This window comes from Electrophorus electricus, chromosome 8, assembly GCF_013358815.1.
Source record: "Electrophorus electricus isolate fEleEle1 chromosome 8, fEleEle1.pri, whole genome shotgun sequence".
Classification (NCBI taxonomy): domain Eukaryota; kingdom Metazoa; phylum Chordata; class Actinopteri; order Gymnotiformes; family Gymnotidae; genus Electrophorus; species Electrophorus electricus.
In genome coordinates this window covers 20,082,861-20,102,352 of record NC_049542.1, presented here as the reverse complement: position 1 = coordinate 20,102,352, position 19,492 = coordinate 20,082,861, and the positions used below count along the sequence as shown (strand labels likewise).

The window sequence follows — 19,492 nt, the reverse complement described above, 5'->3', positions numbered from 1 at the left end:
CAGTATTTTACTGCAAATGATGCTGATGACCTGTATATTTTGTTCACTAAGCACTTTCATGACTGGATGATGAGCTTGTGGAGATGTGGTAGCTTATGAGGTTAGGATGTGGATCTTATACATGGTAGTATATTGAGAGTAATCCCCTTCTCTCTCATGAGTCCAGAGAACTTGGATGAATGGAGTTATTGAGCAGAGTGTTAAATCATGACCACAGATGTTTGGCTAAGTGCTAAGTGTGAAAACAGGTCAGCAGTGTGAGGACCAGCCTCTCTGATGTATTTAATGGGAGCAACGGGACTTGCCTTTATTGGATGATTCATCAAAGGATTGGCATGGTAGCTGCCTAATATTGACCCTCTTAACGCCCAGCATGGATGGTCAGTCAACCACAGCCCTGCATTAGACCAAGCATGGTGCGGCAACAACACCATGAACAGAAGCTGACAGTGGCATGATCAGCTTTAAGTTCTCATTTCTTATAGGCACCAACCTCCATAGCCAATTTAACATCTGTTTTTATTACATGTGGTTGCAAAACACACCCATTTTATTATCTCATGCACTTGTATAGGAGTATTTTCTCTTAAACACATTAAAATAATTTTAGAGCAAGAGAGGTATCTGAAAAGTAGTGAAATGTGCAGCGGATAGGCATGGGTGTTCTCAGGAGAGGAAGGACAAATGGTTCATATTATACAAAGAGCTCAGAGTCCAACTTACCAGCATGTACACAAGCAGACACTGATCAGCAATCTCAGCCTTTGCATTCTGTTTTTGTATACAGGGAAATAACACTGATGGCACAGCTGGGCTCTTTTGGCCAGGCCAAAACAAGCAAACAGGAAACAGACAAGGAAATATCTTGGCAAATTCCGAGAATGAATAAAACATCTGTGAGTTTCACCCTGTGAACAGTATCCTGGCCATCTTTGCCTGTATACAACTTGTAGATATGACGACCTCATCCCACCCTTAGAAATTGACAGGACGCACCATCATAGTTGTCATGTTCACTATTAGGCTTGGCCCTTTCCAGTAATACCACTTGATGCCATTGTAACGCATTACATTGGAGACGCCAGCATAGTAGATTCCATTCAAGTTGGATGGTCCACATGCTTCAAACCACCATCCTATAATAAGAAAAGGATAGTAATTAGTGTTCATTCCTAAGTGTACTCTGCCAATTGGTCCCTGACAAAATCACCAAAACCTGATATGAATCTATTTCTAAGGCATTTTTATTTCAGGTCAGCAATATTACTCTTTATCAAAACAAATTGCATTTTTACTACTCTCACCTCAGTTACCATGGAGACAGAAGACTGCATTGCAATACAATAATTTTATGGTAATGTGATGATCTTTGGTAATGAAGGAATCTGAGAAAATTCCTTTGCATAATGTAATGAAAGGCTTATTACAGGCTGAGGGAATTGGAATGGCCTATGAATAGATGAGGCCACATTTTTACCCCCAGAGGCCATCTGTGCACACTTGCAGCTGCATCGGTCATTGTCCTGGTCCTTCGTGCTGAACATGGTGCCGGTGCGGGTCAGGCTGCTGGTATGACCAGCCGTGCCACTAAAACCATGAGCATGTACACTGGAGAAAAGATAGCATCAGATGTGCTGTTACACAACACTGAAGAAAATAATCGGAGTGCAGGTTACAAATGTTTTCAGCAAGGGCCTAAATATGGAGATGTTGGTCTTGTTGTGTGAAGCAAATTACATTTGAAGGATTTTGTTTGCTTTCAGGCCAGTCATACACTTTACATTCAATGACGTTTTCAGGTGTCATGGAATTTATGGTACTTTAAAACTCTCCGACCTGAACTTCACATTTGTTATATAGAACCAATAAGGCACTTGTGAAGTATCTTCAAAAAAATATATCATATGAAGAGCTTTCATTGTGACTGCCCTCAGTAACTTGCATTCAGCTGAGTATTACTATGTGACCTATATTATCTATAATGTGTTGCCTGCACTCATGATGCATGATTTTACATATTCAGCATGGAAAACACCAGAGAAAAAGACCACACAGCAATGGTCTGTGGGAGAGCTTGTTGGCCAGAATACATCTTTGCACTGCAGGTCCTTTGGCTGGCTGTATCCATGTGAACACAACACACCAGAGGCAGTGCCAGCAATCTCAGCAGGCGAATAAGATTCACATAACGGTATGAGGTGAAACAGGAACCACACACAGTGGGATCTGGCAAAGGATTTAACCGTTCCTTCTCAAGTTGTTTAGGTGGTCAGCCACACACTTTGTTTTTCAACAAGCCCAGATGATTTCATGGACACATGTAACTCTTTGTGCCCCTTTGTCCACACTTTCTTAATTTATTTTGAAGTAAATTATATTTTTGTTTCTGGTTCATTCACACTATAATTATGCCCACAAGCAATGCCTGGTGCTCTCACTGCAACAGATATCTGGAGGCAAAGACTGATCTTGCAGTGTTATGACAACTCCAAGTACTAGGCAAGCATCTTCCTAGTATCCTGTTCTACCTTTAGGAAGAACAGGCTGACAGAAGCTGGGATGTGGAGAAAAATGGAAAGCAAACAGTGCATTGTGATGGATGTATTTAAGGGTGATGATGTTAAGAGAAGATAAAAATTGAGAAAATTAATTTGTGTATAATGGATAAGAAAAAATGTTTTTACACCCAGCACAATAATGGTGAAACATAATAAGGATCTGTTCTAAGTTTGCTTGGGTACATGTTATACATGTGCATGTTACACATATGCATTTTATTTATACATTTTCAACATTCTCTTTCCTGAAAGCTTTAGTCACTCTGAAAGGTGAAATCAGTCGTGTTATTTTAAAATACCTCTGCAGCTCTCTGGTCTATTAATCCTTTAAATGTAAAACATACATCAGTACCTATATTTCTTGTCCTCTCCATCAATGTGGAAATTGTTGTACTGAGAGTAGGCCTGGTTTCCCTCCACATCTTTTAGTTGGACTTGCAGAGTATAGTCTTGGGAGGTGGTGAGAACGTGGATGAAATCATTTCCTAACCAATGTTCTCCTGAGGGGTCTCCAAATCCCTGTGTAATGGATGAACATTCAAGACCTTACTCCATCACTGGTACACATCTACATCTGCTGTAAAGGTGCTTTTGCACACTTACCCCTAGAACAATCTCTGTAAATTAATTGAATGTATTTTTGACTGACTTTTTGACTGACTACACTATTTCATTAAACAGCATTTGCTCAGTGTTATTTAAAAACTGTGATCAGGCACCCAGAAACCTCTGCACACACTTTATCTGCCATCCAGGAGGTCTAATCCCACGCTCAAACTTGGACCAAATGTTTATCATCCACTTGTAAAAACATTTTCTTGCAAAATAAATGATGGGCAAAAAGGGAGAAAAGTTTTTGGTCTTCATAGCCTATTGTGAGTGGAATATTCCCAGAGTAGCAATGGTAATTTATCTGTTGAAGTGGATAAGACAAATTACTATTGTTGCCTCATTGAAAAACATAATAAAGGTTTCTATCTAAGGCAGAGCCTAAGGACTGAGCATCATTATATTATATGAGCAAATCATTGGCTTTCAAATGAGCTTTAAATCTAGCTTTCTGTCATTAAATCAGAGCTTTATATCCTGTGTACTGCATTTAAGTGTGTCCTGCAGTGAATCATTAACATTAAGAACACTCAGTAGAAGGATAACACAATTCAGTTCTCTCCTCATTACCTAGCCTTCTAGAGTGTACTAGAGGAACTATCTAGAGTATACATAAAATAATTAACCATGGAGTTAGTTATAAATTGGTATTGAGGCCAGTGTTTGGAGCTCCCCAACCAATACTGAGTTAATACAGGTGTAAAAATGTCAAGTGACACAAGAACACAAGAAGGCACACTATGAAAGAAAAAACTGATGACTAGACTCTGCCTATTCTGCCATTTTACATTTGTGTTTTCAGTACTTTGGGGATTGAGACTCTACCATAAGTTAAGTTATCGTAGTAATCAAATAAAAACTTGGACACACATTAATCAGTGTTAAACATTGAAGCACTGTTTACAACTGCACATGTATGTAGGGACTCTCACCATTTTGTACTCTTCCCAGCTACGATGGAACTCCACAGAACCATCAAAGCGATGCTGGAGTACAGTCCAGCCTCCTCCTCTAGTCTTCATGTCACAGAACACCTAGTGAGTCAAAGCCATAGAGAATCATCTGAAAATGGCATAACAAAGCTTCTCATAAACTCCAAACTACTTTTATATTTGGAATATGAGGCTAGGTTGTACAAGTGAAGGATGAAAGAGGTTGTGCCCTCCAGGAACTAATTATTTACATTATCTTATTAATATTACTACTCCTACTTACTACTAACTACTACTACTACTCCTACTACTACTACTACTAAGAAGAAGAAGAAGAAGAAGAAGAAGAAGAAGAAGAAGAAGAAGAAGAACTGTCTAAAGACTTTTTTGTACCTTTTGGGCTCTAAAGAATTTTCTTGCCATTCTCTAGCATATCTCATGGCATTGTAATAAACTGAAAGTAATTCTAGGAGAGAGAATGAGAGCACAGGAAGCCATCTTAAACCTGATGATGAAATAAAGCTCTACTACTGCAAGCAGTGCTCATCTTCAGAATCCTCTGGGAAGGAAAGCCATACCAGTGACTGCTCACAGAACCATGGGGACTGTAGGACTAGGAAGAGGAGGATGAATTGTCTTGTCTACATGAGGACAGGGATAGGAGTGGTGCGTGTTTTTTATGGCTGTGCCTACTCTCAAGATTGTATTCACCCTTTTCCAGCATTATATTTCATGAAGCCAGTCTTCATGTTGAGCTTTAATTTACTATTTACTACTGGTCTGGTCTGTGCACAAGCCACATGAAAAATGAAATGTATTAAGAATCTGATATTTGAAATGGCAGATTTATATATAGAATAAACCTCAGTAAACATAGCCCTTCTCTTGGAAAACTACAAACATTCGTATCCTTTAAAAAAATAGAAATCCCATGAATCCCACTGTCATGGAATGCTTCCCCCCACGAATTATGTGGTGCGGCCCGCCGCGTACAGGGGAAACCACGTCTGTTTGTATCCACGCCCTCCATAAGGACACACACCTGCATGGGGTTTATCGTTACGTGTTTGTCTGTCTATTTAAACCCCAGTTAGTATGTGTTTCAGTGTGTGTCATTGTAGGTGTAGTTGTTGTTGTAAGCGTTAATGTTTTGTATAATCACTGTTACTGTTGCTTAGCCTTTGTCATCGTTATAAATGTTCACATTGTTAATGTAATAATGTTCACCGTTAATGTTTTGTATGAGTGCCATCATTGTCTTGTATGTTTTATGTCATTAAATGTCTTTCAACATCCAAGGGGTCTGTGCCCTGCTGCACTCAGGCCGTCACACCCACAGGGAAATTTTTTAAAATTGGAAAATATTAAAAATATGCACATTTAAATTATTTATAATTAGGTCACTAACCTACATCAATACTAGTTTCAGACCTAGGCAATACGTTATTTGTAACCAGTGTAATATCTCTTGTTTCTGATTTTTCACAACACACTGAATGAAATTTAAAGGGCCACATCAACAGATGTTAAACTAACATCTTAAGATAAGTTAAACACATTTTTCCCAACAGAGCTAAATCTAATCTAATTACCTGGTATAGCCAATATACAGTAAACCATAACCCTGGCCTTTAAATATACATTTTAAAACCTGAAAATAGCAACTGTTTCAATGTTTTAAAATATACATCTCTTTAGTATTTGGCTTTTCCATTCACTTGATGGTTAACAGATTGATTCTCAATGTTTCATATTCAAATTACCTTTGAGATCACAGAAGGAATTTATTCTGCCTTAGCTATGGCTTAACCTCTATTTTGCATAATCTCCCAAGAGTAATCATTGCTATTTAACCATTCTGTGCTATTCACCATGACAGGTTTCAATATATCAGAAAATGCTAAATCATTCAGCAGTATGTCAGTGTGTCATAAAAACACACAGAGAGGCAGTGATACAGTATAGAATACAGATCCCCCATGCCCATGGTCACCATGGCTGAGTTCAAATATGCTCAAAAAGTTACGACTGTTAAAAAGCACCATTTTGTGTCCGCTACCCTATGTGAGAGTTTTTAATCAGTATTGTTTCAGAACAGTGGTAGGATAAATACAAATACCTCCAGTACTGTTCAATGATTTCCTATCTTAAAAACATTTTGAATTATCACCCCTGTTCTTCATAAAACAAGCCACCTAACTTGCTGCTATAGGGGATAGACTGAAAGAGTGGTGATGTCATGTCTATTAGCTTTCCCACTGCTGCTTTAAACTAAAAGTTGGCACAAAACTACAAAACACATGCCAAACACCTGGCTCTTATGCCCACAGGAAACGCTGAAAAAATGGGAGTGAGTACACATAAAAAGGCCAATGAATAACAAAAACAATTTCTCCCATGTCTTTTTTTCTAAATATCTTTTTAAAAAAGCCTGTCAGAAATTAGATTTGATTGTAATAGCCAGGACAAACCACAAGGGAAAGAGCTGGGCTCCCTTACTTGAAAAGGAATCTTACACTGAGAATCAGACAGCCCTACATCAGAGCCTGTGGGAAAATGCTTTCTTCTTTCATAGTTTCGCATTCTCTTCCCCAGCATTACATATTCCTTCCACCGTTTGCAGAACAGGGCTCTAAAGTACATTATATTAAAATGTGGTCATCACAATAAATAAGAAATAAACCTAAATGTCAGCCTCACTAAGAGACCACTTTATTTCTTAAATAATAAAGATTCATGCTACCAGCTGCTTTGCAGTACAGAGTGTGTAGTTCATATTCGCTTTCTTGGGGGTTAAATTATGTATGTGTATGTGTGTATATATATATATCATAAAATTACCTTAATTGTCTGTGTGCTGTTGGTAAGGTGAATGCTGTATATTCCATTTTCTGTAATTCCATATCTGTATATATCAGCACAGTCTCTGAAGATCATGACCTTCTCTTTAGAGGAGCTGGTAATTTCTGGCAGGACACAAGATATGCACTAGGTATATACATAAGTGCAAGTTTTTTATTGTGTACTAAAAAGGCATGCCATGTATCCACATAGCAACTTCCTGTAATCCCATGTTGAGAAAGCAGCACCCTATAATACTCAGACAAAACCATCTGGCCCACAGTCTCTCGGTTAAGTTTACCGGAAATACGCTAATGCTTTCCAGACTGCCTGATAGATGTGGGTGAGAGTTTGGCACTGACCATTGCAGTGGGTTACCAAGGCCAGTAGCTGCTGCACAGTGTCTGAGAGAGCAGCTTGCTGGCGTTGGAGCAGTGTGCTGTTGCGGGTCGAGCTGGCCAGCTGTCCCTCGAGCAGGGTGACCAGGCGGCTCTGCCTGTCCAGTAGCTCCTGCAGCTGCTCTTTCTCCTGCTGGCTTGCCTGCAGTTCCTGACTGTGTCTGGCTTCCATATCAAGAAAGCGCTGTTCCAGGAGGCTGTGGCATATAAGAAAGTGTGACTGTCACGAATGGATACCCTCCTGGTGTCCCTGTTTCCATGGTTTCCCTGTCATGTCTCTGTTTTCCTTTGCTTCCTTGTTGTTCCATTCCTTGGTTTCATTTTCTCCGCCCCCTCGTCTGTTTTTCCACGCCTGTTATTACTTTCACCTGTGTCTGGTTTAGAGTTAGTTTATACATTTAAACCTTGTCTGGTTCACTGTATCTCTGCTGTTCATTGAATGTATGTAGCTTGTGTTTATTTTTCATAGCCTGTATGTTAATTCATTGTTTACGCAATGTTAACCATTGTTTACGCAAGCATCCCTGTGTTTTGTTCTAGCCGCTGTTCGTGTTTAGTTGTTCGTGTACCCTAGCCCTTGGTCTTGTCATGTTGTCTGGACTAGCCTAACGACCTTGACTTTGGATTTGCTCCTAATAAATCTCACTTTTCATCGCAATTGCATTCGCCTCCTTTTCGTTCATCCTTACAGTGACCCATTTTGTGTGACTTCTGTAGCCTTAACATTATTTAAAGGCTGTTATTACCACATTAATCTTATTACCACATTTTGAGCAGTTTAACTATGACTCTTTATCTTTCTAGATAAAGACCCACAGGCATATGAATAAACATTTGAGGCATTCTTGTTGTCACAGTTACTGCTTCGAGTGGCTAGTGGAGCTAAATTCCCAGAAACATCTGGCCAGTCCTAGGACTCCCAGATGGTGCTATTGGCTAGGCCTCACAATCAACCAAAAGGTAACATTCTGACAGTCTGTGTGAGTTTGCATCATATTGTGTTCCAAATTGATATGATAAATCTTGCTGGTCTGAGCTATATAACTCTTATTAACAACTTATTTATTAAAACAATCTAGGCACATGGAACAAGTCACTTTGGCAATTGAAAAATCATTCCATAAATCCCTCTGACTGCTCTCCATGCTAGTGCTATGCTAGGGCCTCATGCTTACATAAAGTAATAACACATAAGTAAAGCTTTGCTTTAATAATGGAGGGAATGATGATTTATAATATTTGGTATTATAAGATCTACTTATCTTACTATTCCATTTTTATATAGCTATTTACAGTAATATGTCTTATATCTGTATGTAACATATGCAAAAAAAAAAAAAAAAAAAAAAAAAAAAAAAAAAAAAAAGCTCATGTATGCATTCCTCAATATGAAAGTATTTGTTTCCCTTATCACTGTTTGCAGAATGACTGTACACATATAATTCTCTCCTCTGAAGACACAATGTTAGAATTGAGGACAGAGAAAAACATGCCAATACAGAATGGGTAGTGTAGGGTGATCTCTCTCTTTTTCTAGGAAAAACTTTGCTCAGAAGCTTGAATGATAAGCAGCTGAAAGGAATAGCAAAAACAAATACTCCTCTTGCATCACAAATGACCGGTTCACAACACCTTGACTTCTCAAAGGGGCCCTACTCTGAACAGACCCTTTCTAAGCTTTTACACCTCCTCCATGAGCACAGGGTGGAACTTAGTGAAATGACGTAACTAGAGTCACAGACAGCTCAGTCCCTTGGAGGTTTTACCTGTTTTTGACTTTGAGGCGGGACACCTCCTGATTTTGCTGGACAAGCTGCTTCTCCAGCCGGGTGGTTGAAAGATAGTACTCCAATAGTTGTACCTCCAGACGACTTGTTTGGTTCAGCACCTGCAAACAGGGCCAGATTGTGGTAAGCTTTTTGTAATGTTTGACAGTCATAGTACAGTTACTTATATTCAGTTGTTCATATACTTATCATAAATCATATCTGAATGCTGTAAGTTTGGGTCATTTGGGAGAAAGAGGTCATACAGTTTAAATAATATTATTTGCTTTGTTTACCTTGTTTTCAGTTTTAATCTAGCAGTGTTTGAGTTCATGCAATATAAAGTGTTAACTCACTGAAGCGTGGGATTCAAAAGGTCTCTATTTCTAACTTGTTTACATTTTCAGTGTCTTATCTGGGGTTCATGTTTTACCCAGTGATTATCTCACCATGGGTATAAGCCTAACTATTTTGACAGATACTCTAATATAATAAACATGTGCTCAAATGTTTTTTCAGGTTGTGCTGTCATGTGTAATGGACTGCTGTCAAAGAAAGGAAGACTAAGGATTTTTTTTTTTTTTAAAGGTACAAAATACAATGTTAAATAATTAATCTCTGAGTGGATAAACAGTACACCTGTTTTAGTTGGGCTACTGTCATAGTATTTTTGTCAGTTATCCAGCACCATTGAGCATTTCCACACATTTCTGCCTCTGCTGCAATAGGTAATGATAAATAAATGCAAATGAAAGATAATGGAGCTACAATGTTTGAAATTACATGTATCATGTGTCCTTAAATGCAAGAATTTCATTAAGACCAGAAGGTTTTTTTTTAGTTTTAGCTTGACATTGGTAGATAATTTGAACAATAATATGACCAAACTCTGTCTTTGCTAACTTTAAGAGACAATGGCATTCAGATGATAAGAACATGCTAAACTTCCTGGTGTCATACTGAGGACTGGGTAGATTTATTGCCTGAATCACAGAGAAAATGTGCCGGATTTCCTGACTCTTATGTCTCATGTTGCAACAGATGCTGTCAGTCTCGTTTCATCTGCCTCACCTGAGTCTCCACATCTGTCAGTTTGCGCGTGTGTTCTGCTGACTGGCTGAGAAGATTGGTTCCTATCTCCAACATGGTAGCCGTCTGGCTGTGAATGACATTCCTCTGCATCTCCGCCATCTCTGAGCGCACATTCTCCTGGATATAACTTTCTAGCTGTGAGTACAACAGAGAACACAGTGGGCTGAGACCACCAGCTCTGTCCAAATATGCATCTGGCGGAAAAATACCCATTGCACCAAAATCCATTACAGATGATGTATCTGCTTCATTCTGTGCAAAAGCTCGAAGCATGGATACAGCAAGTGCACTGATGTAAAAAAAAAAAAAAAAAAACTCCTCCTTGGGGCAGAGAAATAGAGACATTTGGCAAGCCTAGTGTTTATTTGATAATCCTGTGATCGTTTTCAGTGCAAACCTGTTTAGGATTGTCCTTTTCAGTTTCAATGATAGGCTTATAAAATTATTGAGTGGATTTGAGGAATTATTTTGGTCATTTCAATATATGAAAATTTCAAGAAGCAAAGCCAGCCTTGGAGCAGAAACCCACAAAGGGAATTAAGCTTTATAGCATGGCAGCTACTGAATTATCCATCTTTTTGTCAGAACTTGGCTCAATTTTGGACAAATGGACAGTCTAATACAGTGTACTCTTACAAGGGCTGGAGGGTGCACTCATCCATCTCCATGGTCTGCCTCTGTAACTAAACAACAGCTAGACATTAAGTTAATCAGTCTTTGTGCGTTCTCTACAATGTGCTTTGGCTAAGCTGTGATTACCATTGTACTGAAAAGTTTACGTGTGATCCCTGGGTGCAATCACAATTGTTCATCTGATTTAATTTATTATTCACCATGACATGGGGAAAACAACAATATTGTATTTTACGTGAGCTGTAAAATCCATCCATCTGTGAGTATTAAGCAAACCTCAAATTGATATAGCCTTTCTCAAGCAATGACATAGTGAAGACAAATTCAGCCAGACCGGCACTGGGCCGTGTAATATTAAGCACAATATTTCCTAATATTAAGTTCAATATTTCCTCAATGAGATATCATTTTTTTAAGAACGCAAACATTATAGCATATTAAAGTGCTACACTGGAAAAGGTTTAAAAGAATATAGTATTCTTAGAGATGTTAAGTCATAATTCACAGCTACATTTATGAAAGGGAAATGGAGTATATTACAAATGTTTTAAATGAGTTACATTAGTAGCAAATGCACAGTATGTGTTCATCCCTCTACAAATAACAGTGACTAACACATTAAGGATTAGAGTCTCTCAGAATCTTGGTCGTTTGGCACTCATTAGTCCATAGGAGCCTGGCAACAACAGCCAGTTCCTGTTAACTGACTTCTGTCTAAGACAGCATGGTGCTGGGGAAGAGGAAAGAGGAAAGTATGAACGCCTGACTTTAAGATACAGAGAAAAGGAATGGTATCTTTCAAAGACACAGGATAAAACCAGTATACAGAATTCAGGGGTGGGGGAGGTTCAGTAGTACTTTTTTCTTTGCTTAAAGTTTTAAATTATTTATTGTATAATCTCTTCACCCCAATGGCTCCTGTCATCACATATAGACTGTAAAACAATATATGTTTGTCCTTTTGCTTATTACCTGATGGAAAAGCAGGTTCAACCAGATTTAAGCAGCAAAAAACAGCTTTTTAGAATGATTCTTTATGGCTGTGTAACTAGAATATTGTTCTGCACATTGTCTTACACAGAAATTCCACTGAAAGCCTTATTGTTTACTGCATGCATTTGTTTTCTTTTCACTGGTAATGTAATGTATGTGATGTGATACAGTAGATAGATCATTTCAGTGATGGCCTTTAGCTAGAATATTTGTCACAGGAATGCATATGCAAAGCTGATTCTACAAATTGCTTAAAGCCCTATGAACCCAACATGAGTCAACGCTTTCTTGAGATTAATGACATTAGAGGAATTCAGCAAGCAGAGAAAGTTAACAATAACAGTTTATATCTAACAGTTTAGATCTAACCGTTTAGATCAAGCCTAACACTTAACCTGCTTATGGATGTCTGTATGTAGCCATGTTTTGAGGGCCTATCCACAATTTACTACATACAGCAGACAGTTATATTTTTCCTGCTGCTTTTGTCCCTATTGCATCAATTAAAAGTTGTTTAATAGAAAATGCATAAAGCAGGCCCAAGATACACAGACATAGTGGATGTGAGCATAGTTTGACCCCATCGTCATGCTCTGGCATCTCTGATACGGCCTGCATGTAGACAACAGTAACACCGCCATCCCTGTCTATGTGTTTATAGAGAGATCCTGAGGGAGACTTCACAATGGAGTTGAAGTTTCGACATCCCCATTCTCTACACGTCATACAGACAGCAGACTTATTACCAGCTGGTAAAACTCAATAACTGTGAAATCAAGGTGTGTAAAAAAAAAAAAAAAAAGGAATTTATATGAACAGAAAGGGCAAAAAAAGAGGAAAAGAGAAACACTAGAAAATTATTTGGGGATTTTTAAAACAATACATGCTTTAAAAAATGTATACACTCAGGAAAAACTTTAATTAAAAAAACATGTCTTTGGGAAAATATCATGGGCGAAAATAATTAAAAATACATATTCAGCACAAATAGAGACCTGAGTTAAGGGCCACTGAAAGCTGTGATAAGATTGCAAATAACACAGATGAAACTCATGAATTAATCTCACTAACATTAGAATTGATACGTTTATAATCAAAAACTCTACATGAAATGTGTATTTCAAAGATAGATTATACTATGTAGGTCACAGTAAGTGCTATAGCTGCTGTATTTATGAGAGAGGGTTGGGTTGGAAGGGGGGATAAGATATTGAGATTGGGCTCAGATTTTTGTCCTTGCTTTCAAACTTGCGAATTGGAGTCCAGGCTTCTCAGTGGTCTTAGAATACCATTTCAGACCCTGTCAACACTGTCAGCTTCCTATGGGTGAGTCATACATTCAGGAAGGCTATTCTAAAGACTGACAATTTTTTTGCCTGCTGCTATCAGAGATCCCCAGAATTTTATGACATTAACTGCAGAATGCACTGGCACCAAACTTAATTTAACTGCTAGAATCATAATTTAGGCTGCTTAAAATGGAAAGAGGATGCATGAAGCCAGACAGGAAGAAACAGACAGTATACAGGCAATGTGTGGGAGTACCTTCTGTAGCCACTGTGTGCTGTTCTCAGTAGTGTTCTCCAGACTCTCCAGCTTGCTGTCCTGCCAGGGTGGTTTAGCATGGGCTGTCTCGGGGGAAGAGGGAGAGTCCCTCTGCAACGAGTTGGTCTCCTGGAAGTCCCTGGCCGGCTGGCACTGTTCCACCTCTGGCAGGATGAAAGTGTAGCTACAGGGGCCATGCTGCACCTGGTGCTGCCTCCTCTCTGAGCCAGTCACCACAGCCACTGCTACTGCCAGGCACCCCAACGCCAGCAACCAGCCCATTTCTAGTTTCAAGAATTGTAGATGGAGAAACAGACAGGGTCTCTGCATGGACAAAAAAAAAAAAAAAAAGAATGGAGTGCTCCACTGGAAACAGGTCAGGTGAGACACAAGCTTCTACAAGAGCCTTTTCCCAGGATTATTCCTGTTTTCAGTAAGTTTTGTTTTCCTTTCAAAAACTATTCTTGTTTAGCATTTGCCTCTCCTTGCTCCTGTGCCTTCTTTCTTTCTTGTCTTCTTTGGCTGATATACAGCTCCAAGGAGAGCTCTTTTACAACATTACCCTCACAATGCTGCACGCCAGAAAAGCTACTGTAGTTTTAAGTGAAGCAGAGCCAGGTAGGACGGCACAGGGTGATTGCTTCTTGGTCTTCACCCAGTCTGTGCTCTGCAATACAGGAAACATACTGCAAACACCTTCTTTGTTTATTTGATCTCAGAATTGTTTTCTGTTTTCCTTTTTTTGGTACAAAGCTTGAGTCTTAGTAGCTGAGTCCTGAATTTGAGATCTTTTAGGACTGTGACAGAGTTCTTCAAGCAGCAGTCTATAATGACATCCTTTCTTTTGACATTATCAGTTAGCCTCCTTCCATTACTCACTCTCTCACCCTCTTTTCTCCTCCCTTTCTCAGGAGCTGGTGGTGAACGCTGCAGCAAAAAATGCACAATAGCCAGACCAGACAACATTCTCTTCTCATTAGGCCCCCTCCTACTATTCCTCTCACTCTCTTACTCACTCACTCTCAGTCTGTCTCTTTCCCCTCCCCCTAGCACCTTGCCATCGCTTGCTCACAACAGTGTGTCGGACAGTCAGGGGCTATCCCATGCACACCTGAAGCTCTCAATTCAACATGGATTGCACATAAGGATGTGAAGTATTTTTCATTTTGGTTGCATATATGTCTAAGGCTCACACAGCCTGAATAAGTCACAATGTTTGACTACTGCATGAAGGTTTCACAGACAAAAGAGACTGGTGACTCACTCTTAAGTAGGCCATTTTGAAGCATATAAAATGCAAATGCTGTAGGAAGAATTGTTTCAGTAGATGTTTTTTTCTGTTGTGTCTGGTCTAGTTTACAACTTTGGATCTGAAACTTTGATTAATTTGAAGTTGTCAAGACAGGATTAAAGCTTACAAATTATAAAACATCTCACTTATTCATCTAAATTACTTGCCTTTCACACATTAGTCTGCCATATATTTCATAAATGGCTTACACAGGGCAGAATGTTAGCCAGCATAATCTACTGAGTATATATAGAGATTAAGTTGCCTGTACAAGCAGAAAATTATTCACTTACTGTCTTCCTCCCATCCCCTCCCTCCCTCCCCTCGCCTGCCTCTTGTGCCCCTCTACCCTTTCCTTGTTTCTTTACATGCTAGAATCTTACCTGTCAACAGTAGAGCCACGAACACCCATATCTCTAGTTACATCCTTGACCTCACAAGGTGACCCTAAACAGTATGTTGGGGTTGGTAAATGACCTACTGTACAGAAAAGGGGTACTGCAGCCATGTGTTTCAAATGTTTCACAACTTTTTGAATAAACATGTCATTACAATATCCATCACTGGAAGTGGATCAAGGCAAACAAGTTTTTTTTATTTGCTCACACACGAGTGGGAGTGTTATGTCTAAAAGATTAATATTGCTAACAGCTGTGATTAATTGTGAAACTTTGTGTGGTTAAACCTGAGAATGCTGCATGGTATATTTCACTTTAATAGTTAACTCCTGCAAAGATATACAGGATTTTCTGTAATGGGCTTGTGATTAGACCAACTCACTGTAACCTTTGAGCAGTTCTAACTCAATCATACGCACAGGCAATTTTTGATATTTTGCTTTAAAGGTAGGATTAAAATAATTGATGTAGCCTATATCTATTTTGTCTTATACTTTCATATTTTCTTAATTATGTTCTGCTGTTTGAAGTAGCTAGGATATTTTTGAGCATATGAGTGTGACTCTCCAACACCCACCTGGAAAAACCTTTTAGAAAATAAAAAATTCACAGTACAGTCACGGATGTATTTTATGTTTATACAGAATGCATTTTAAATCAAAATATGCCTTAATGTGATTTTCTTGTTCTTACTGCAGGACATTGTAACCATTCAGTACAATCTTTAATTGAACTTCAGTTAAGGATTTCTTAAGCTATCTCCAGATAGCTTTAGAAATCTAAAGCCAGGATGTTAGGTGCAAGATTATAAATGATACAATGTAACAATTTTATATATAAAAAATATTAAACCTGGAGTACTTCCTTTCAAAAACACACAGAGTAAGAGTGAAAGTATTCGGTAATGTATTTGGTCTGAGTTTACATGTCTTATAAAACATGCTTCCTGCATTACACCATATTACATAGCCATTACTGGAAAGTGCAAGTTAGTTGAAACCTACTGCACCATAATTTATTGAGTGCATTATTTTTTACAACACAAGGCCTCCCTTAACAAAATGCACTAAGTTAGTACCCACAATGAACATTCAGATGTTTGATACTATTTATGTCAGTCTTTGCTGGATGATCTGAAAAACTTGTTTATTCTCTGACTAGTTATTAAGACAGTCCATATCCCCCGGTTTAAAAAAAAAAATTTGACCAATTCATTTAACCATAAACAAGCCCAGTTGCTTTCCTATTTCCTTTCAAGGAGTGTGACTGATACCAAGAAAACAGTGCTTATGAAAAAGATTATCTAGTTCAGCCTATGTTACAAGGCAGTGTGTTTCACTAGATACCCAAAGACCTTGAGTCGGTCCAACTAGTCTTCTTCCATCTGTCCTGGGGCAAACAGAGACCTGTCTAGGACCTTGGCCCTGTCAAAGCAGCTCAGTCATGCAGAAGAGCAGGGACATCTTTGTTGTTCAACATGTAAGAAAGAAAATAAGCCTTCAATTGCCCCACAATGTCATTCCACACTGGAACTGAAAGTCAGCATCCTCTAGAAGTGAGGAAAGAGAGAAGTGGAGGACATTTACAGAATCTGCCTCCACTCCTGGCACCTTAACTGGAATACTGCTGGGTCTTTGCTCCATTTTAGGTTAAGTCTGTTAGCTAGGTAGTTATTGTGTTGCACAAAGAAATAAATAGTAACTGCACCAGGCATGGCTACTTTTTCAGCTAGTAACACTCTGAAGGTGATGTATGCATAGTGTGTCTGCAAGTGTCAGATCAGCCCGTATGACTGATGTTTCCTACGTTGCTGTCAGTGCTGCTCTGTTAGACTCTGCCACTCTGTAGAAATTAATTCAACTGAACTGGAATTAAATACAGGACAAGAATATTGGTCTGTTGTATATAACCACTGCTTATACAAAACCATTCCAAAGTGACTCTCCATAAAACCATAAAAGACCATGGAAGACCATGATTAGACAGTTCTGTTAAATATCATGGTGATTTCCAAACTTTTGCATGACAATGCTGTATCTCTCACTTCTGTGAAGACTTGATCTGATCTACTGACCTGTTTCTCTTTCTATATATCTCTCTCTCCCTCTATTCTTTCTTTTTATGTTGAGAGTACTGGTAAGTTATAAATGAAGCTGAAACTTCTTTTTAACAATGGAATGCTACTGCATGGAAGGGAAATGCCAAAGGCAAATTCCACTAAAACACATTTTAGAACAGATTGCTGCAATTTTTAAGTGCCCTAAAATGTTGGTGTTTTGGTAGTTTTGGTTTCTCCACAGAGAATAGAACTGCATGCGGTTTTGGGGTCCAAATGGTCTTGAATAAAATACTGCAAATTATAATGCCATAAAGATAACTGCATAAATGAGTGGTTTTATTCTTCCACTAAAACATTTAGCATTAATAATCCTAAAAGTAAAATTTATTTTAGCTTACGAATAAGTTTTCTGGCCAGCAGTGACACATGTTCCCAAAAGCAATTTTGTTGTCTCATTCTACAGCTCATGGAAGCTTGGAAGATGATATTTTATGGAATACCCTAGAAGCATGCAAAAAAAAAAACATAATTATATTTCTTTAAAACTCTCAGAACTCTCTCTCTCTCTCTCTTGCTCTCTGTGTGTGTCTCTCATCAGAATGAATGATGTCCACATTTCTGTTTTATATCCTGTTTATGGAAAGTAACTGTTCAAATTGCTTCAATGTACAAACCTACCCAGTTTGCTTCATTTTAAACACATAATGATCCTTATTATTTGGAGCAAACTGCTTGTAGTAAACTTTCACTCCAAAACCATTTCAAAAGAGGTTGAAAGGAGTTACAGAAATAAGGAAAATATTGAACAGTTTTAATACTTTGAGCTGACCTTGTAAGTTTTAATACTTTTAGTTATATCTTCAAGTTGTTTCAGTTTTAACCAAAAAATGTGAACTCTTCATCAAGAACATTGTGGGATTTGTGGGAGTACACATTGCAGCTGTTTCTAGTAATGTCATTAAACTCTAGGTAAATAATTTAGCTAACCATAGGCATAACAACTTATTGAGTGACTAGCTAAATAAGATTACTTTATGTTATATTAGGTCACTAAACAAGAAGCCCTGCAGTGGGCCTGATCTTCTATGTCATGTTTTAGGCTTAATAAGCTTTAACCTCCAGTGTTGTTACACTGTTTGTGTGTTTGGGGTTCATGTAACCAGTTCTGTGTAGTTAAGTAATACAAAGCATTTTATAGTTGTAGAACTTATTGGATCCAGCTGTATTCCTGCTTTTGCTGTTTGAGGAAGGAAAAACTATTTGGAAATTACCCCTCCCCCTCAACATTTTAAGACACACACCTCCATCCCTCTGTGCCTTGTACTGCCAACACATGTGTGTTGACATTGTTTCAAAGCTCTTCTATTTATGAATGTCAGAATTACAAGTTGATACAAAAATGACATTGTCTGAATAAAAGCAACCTAATATATATTTTCACATAGCATTTTTTCATAAAACCCCAACAATTGCCTTTAAAACTTTAAGGGACCTACAGAAGAGAGTGCCTCCAAGTAAAAAAATCTATTCAACAGTATACGTGAGGAGTTATAATGTCAGATGTAAGTGGATCTATATGAATATGTATTGCAGGTTTGTACATACATGCCCTAAAAAGAAAAGCTTTGATATGTGCTTGTGCATAATGGTCTCATGTATTTTATATCTGCATTTTGACCCCTAATCAGTATTCTTCTTCCTCTCTGGCAGCAAAGCAACTAGTTGTAGTTTGTACCACCTGCCCTGTACTAGAGTAATGAAGAGGCAGCAGCCAGTGAGACAGAGGTGTATGGCTCCAGAGATGCCAACATATTGTTTGATGGAGGTCATTAAGAGAATTCTGTTAGGTCCCTTTAGAGGTTTGGACTTGAGCTGGTCTCCTGGGTTTGTAACTCCAACTGAGTTTTATTTACTCAATTTTATTTACTCAATTTTATTTGTTCTACTGAGAGCAGACATTGAAGGTTGGCCTGCACTAATTTAGTGTGCTAGGAGATTATCAGATAACCACCTAGGGGAATTTCACCACAAGGAAATTAAAAAATTTTATACTTTGAGTCCAAAGAGTTCTCTCAGGTTCAGAAACACTTAAAATACCATGGATATGATTCCACAAATAAATATTTTATTGCTAATTGTATTTTCAATAATAAGCCAACCCCCCCACAACTGATAGAACAGCACACAGGTAGCAACCTAAGTAGAAACAGACTATTAGCAGACAACAATCACAACCACAGCACACAACAAACACAAATGCTTTTGCATATGAAGTATTGTACAAGCCCCATAAATTAATTAGCCAACTAATACAACTAACAGAAGTAAGCAGCGGAGATGGTGGCTTACTGTGGCAGAAGAGACTACTTAAAGGGAA

General features: G+C 38.3%; 1 protein-coding gene across 1 annotated transcript; it reads right to left on the bottom strand.

The window, feature by feature from the left end:
• Positions 1-501: 501 nt before the first annotated feature.
• angpt2b (angiopoietin 2b) lies at positions 502-14,402 on the bottom strand. Its single transcript, XM_027000902.2, has 9 exons — positions 13,368-14,402; positions 10,176-10,331; positions 9,105-9,226; positions 7,303-7,535; positions 6,941-7,065; positions 4,100-4,201; positions 2,911-3,077; positions 1,478-1,608; positions 502-1,136 (listed from the first exon to the last, which is right to left on the bottom strand). Exons 1-9 carry the CDS (start codon positions 13,695-13,697, stop codon positions 976-978), a joined length of 1,527 nt encoding a protein of 508 aa, XP_026856703.2. The 5' UTR covers positions 13,698-14,402; the 3' UTR covers positions 502-975.
• Between the last annotated feature and the right edge of the window lie 5,090 nt (positions 14,403-19,492).

Coding starts and splice junctions, on each gene's coding strand:
- angpt2b (XM_027000902.2), bottom strand. CDS start 13,697: ATGCAGAGACCCTGTCTGTTTCTCCATCTACAATTCTTGAAACTAGAA. Junction 7,536..9,104: donor CGCCTCAAAGTCAAAAACAG/GTAAAACCTCCA, acceptor TATATGCCACAG/CCTCCTGGAACAGCGCTTTC. Junction 7,066..7,302: donor CTTGGTAACCCACTGCAATG/GTCAGTGCCAAA, acceptor GTGTCCTGCCAG/AAATTACCAGCTCCTCTAAA.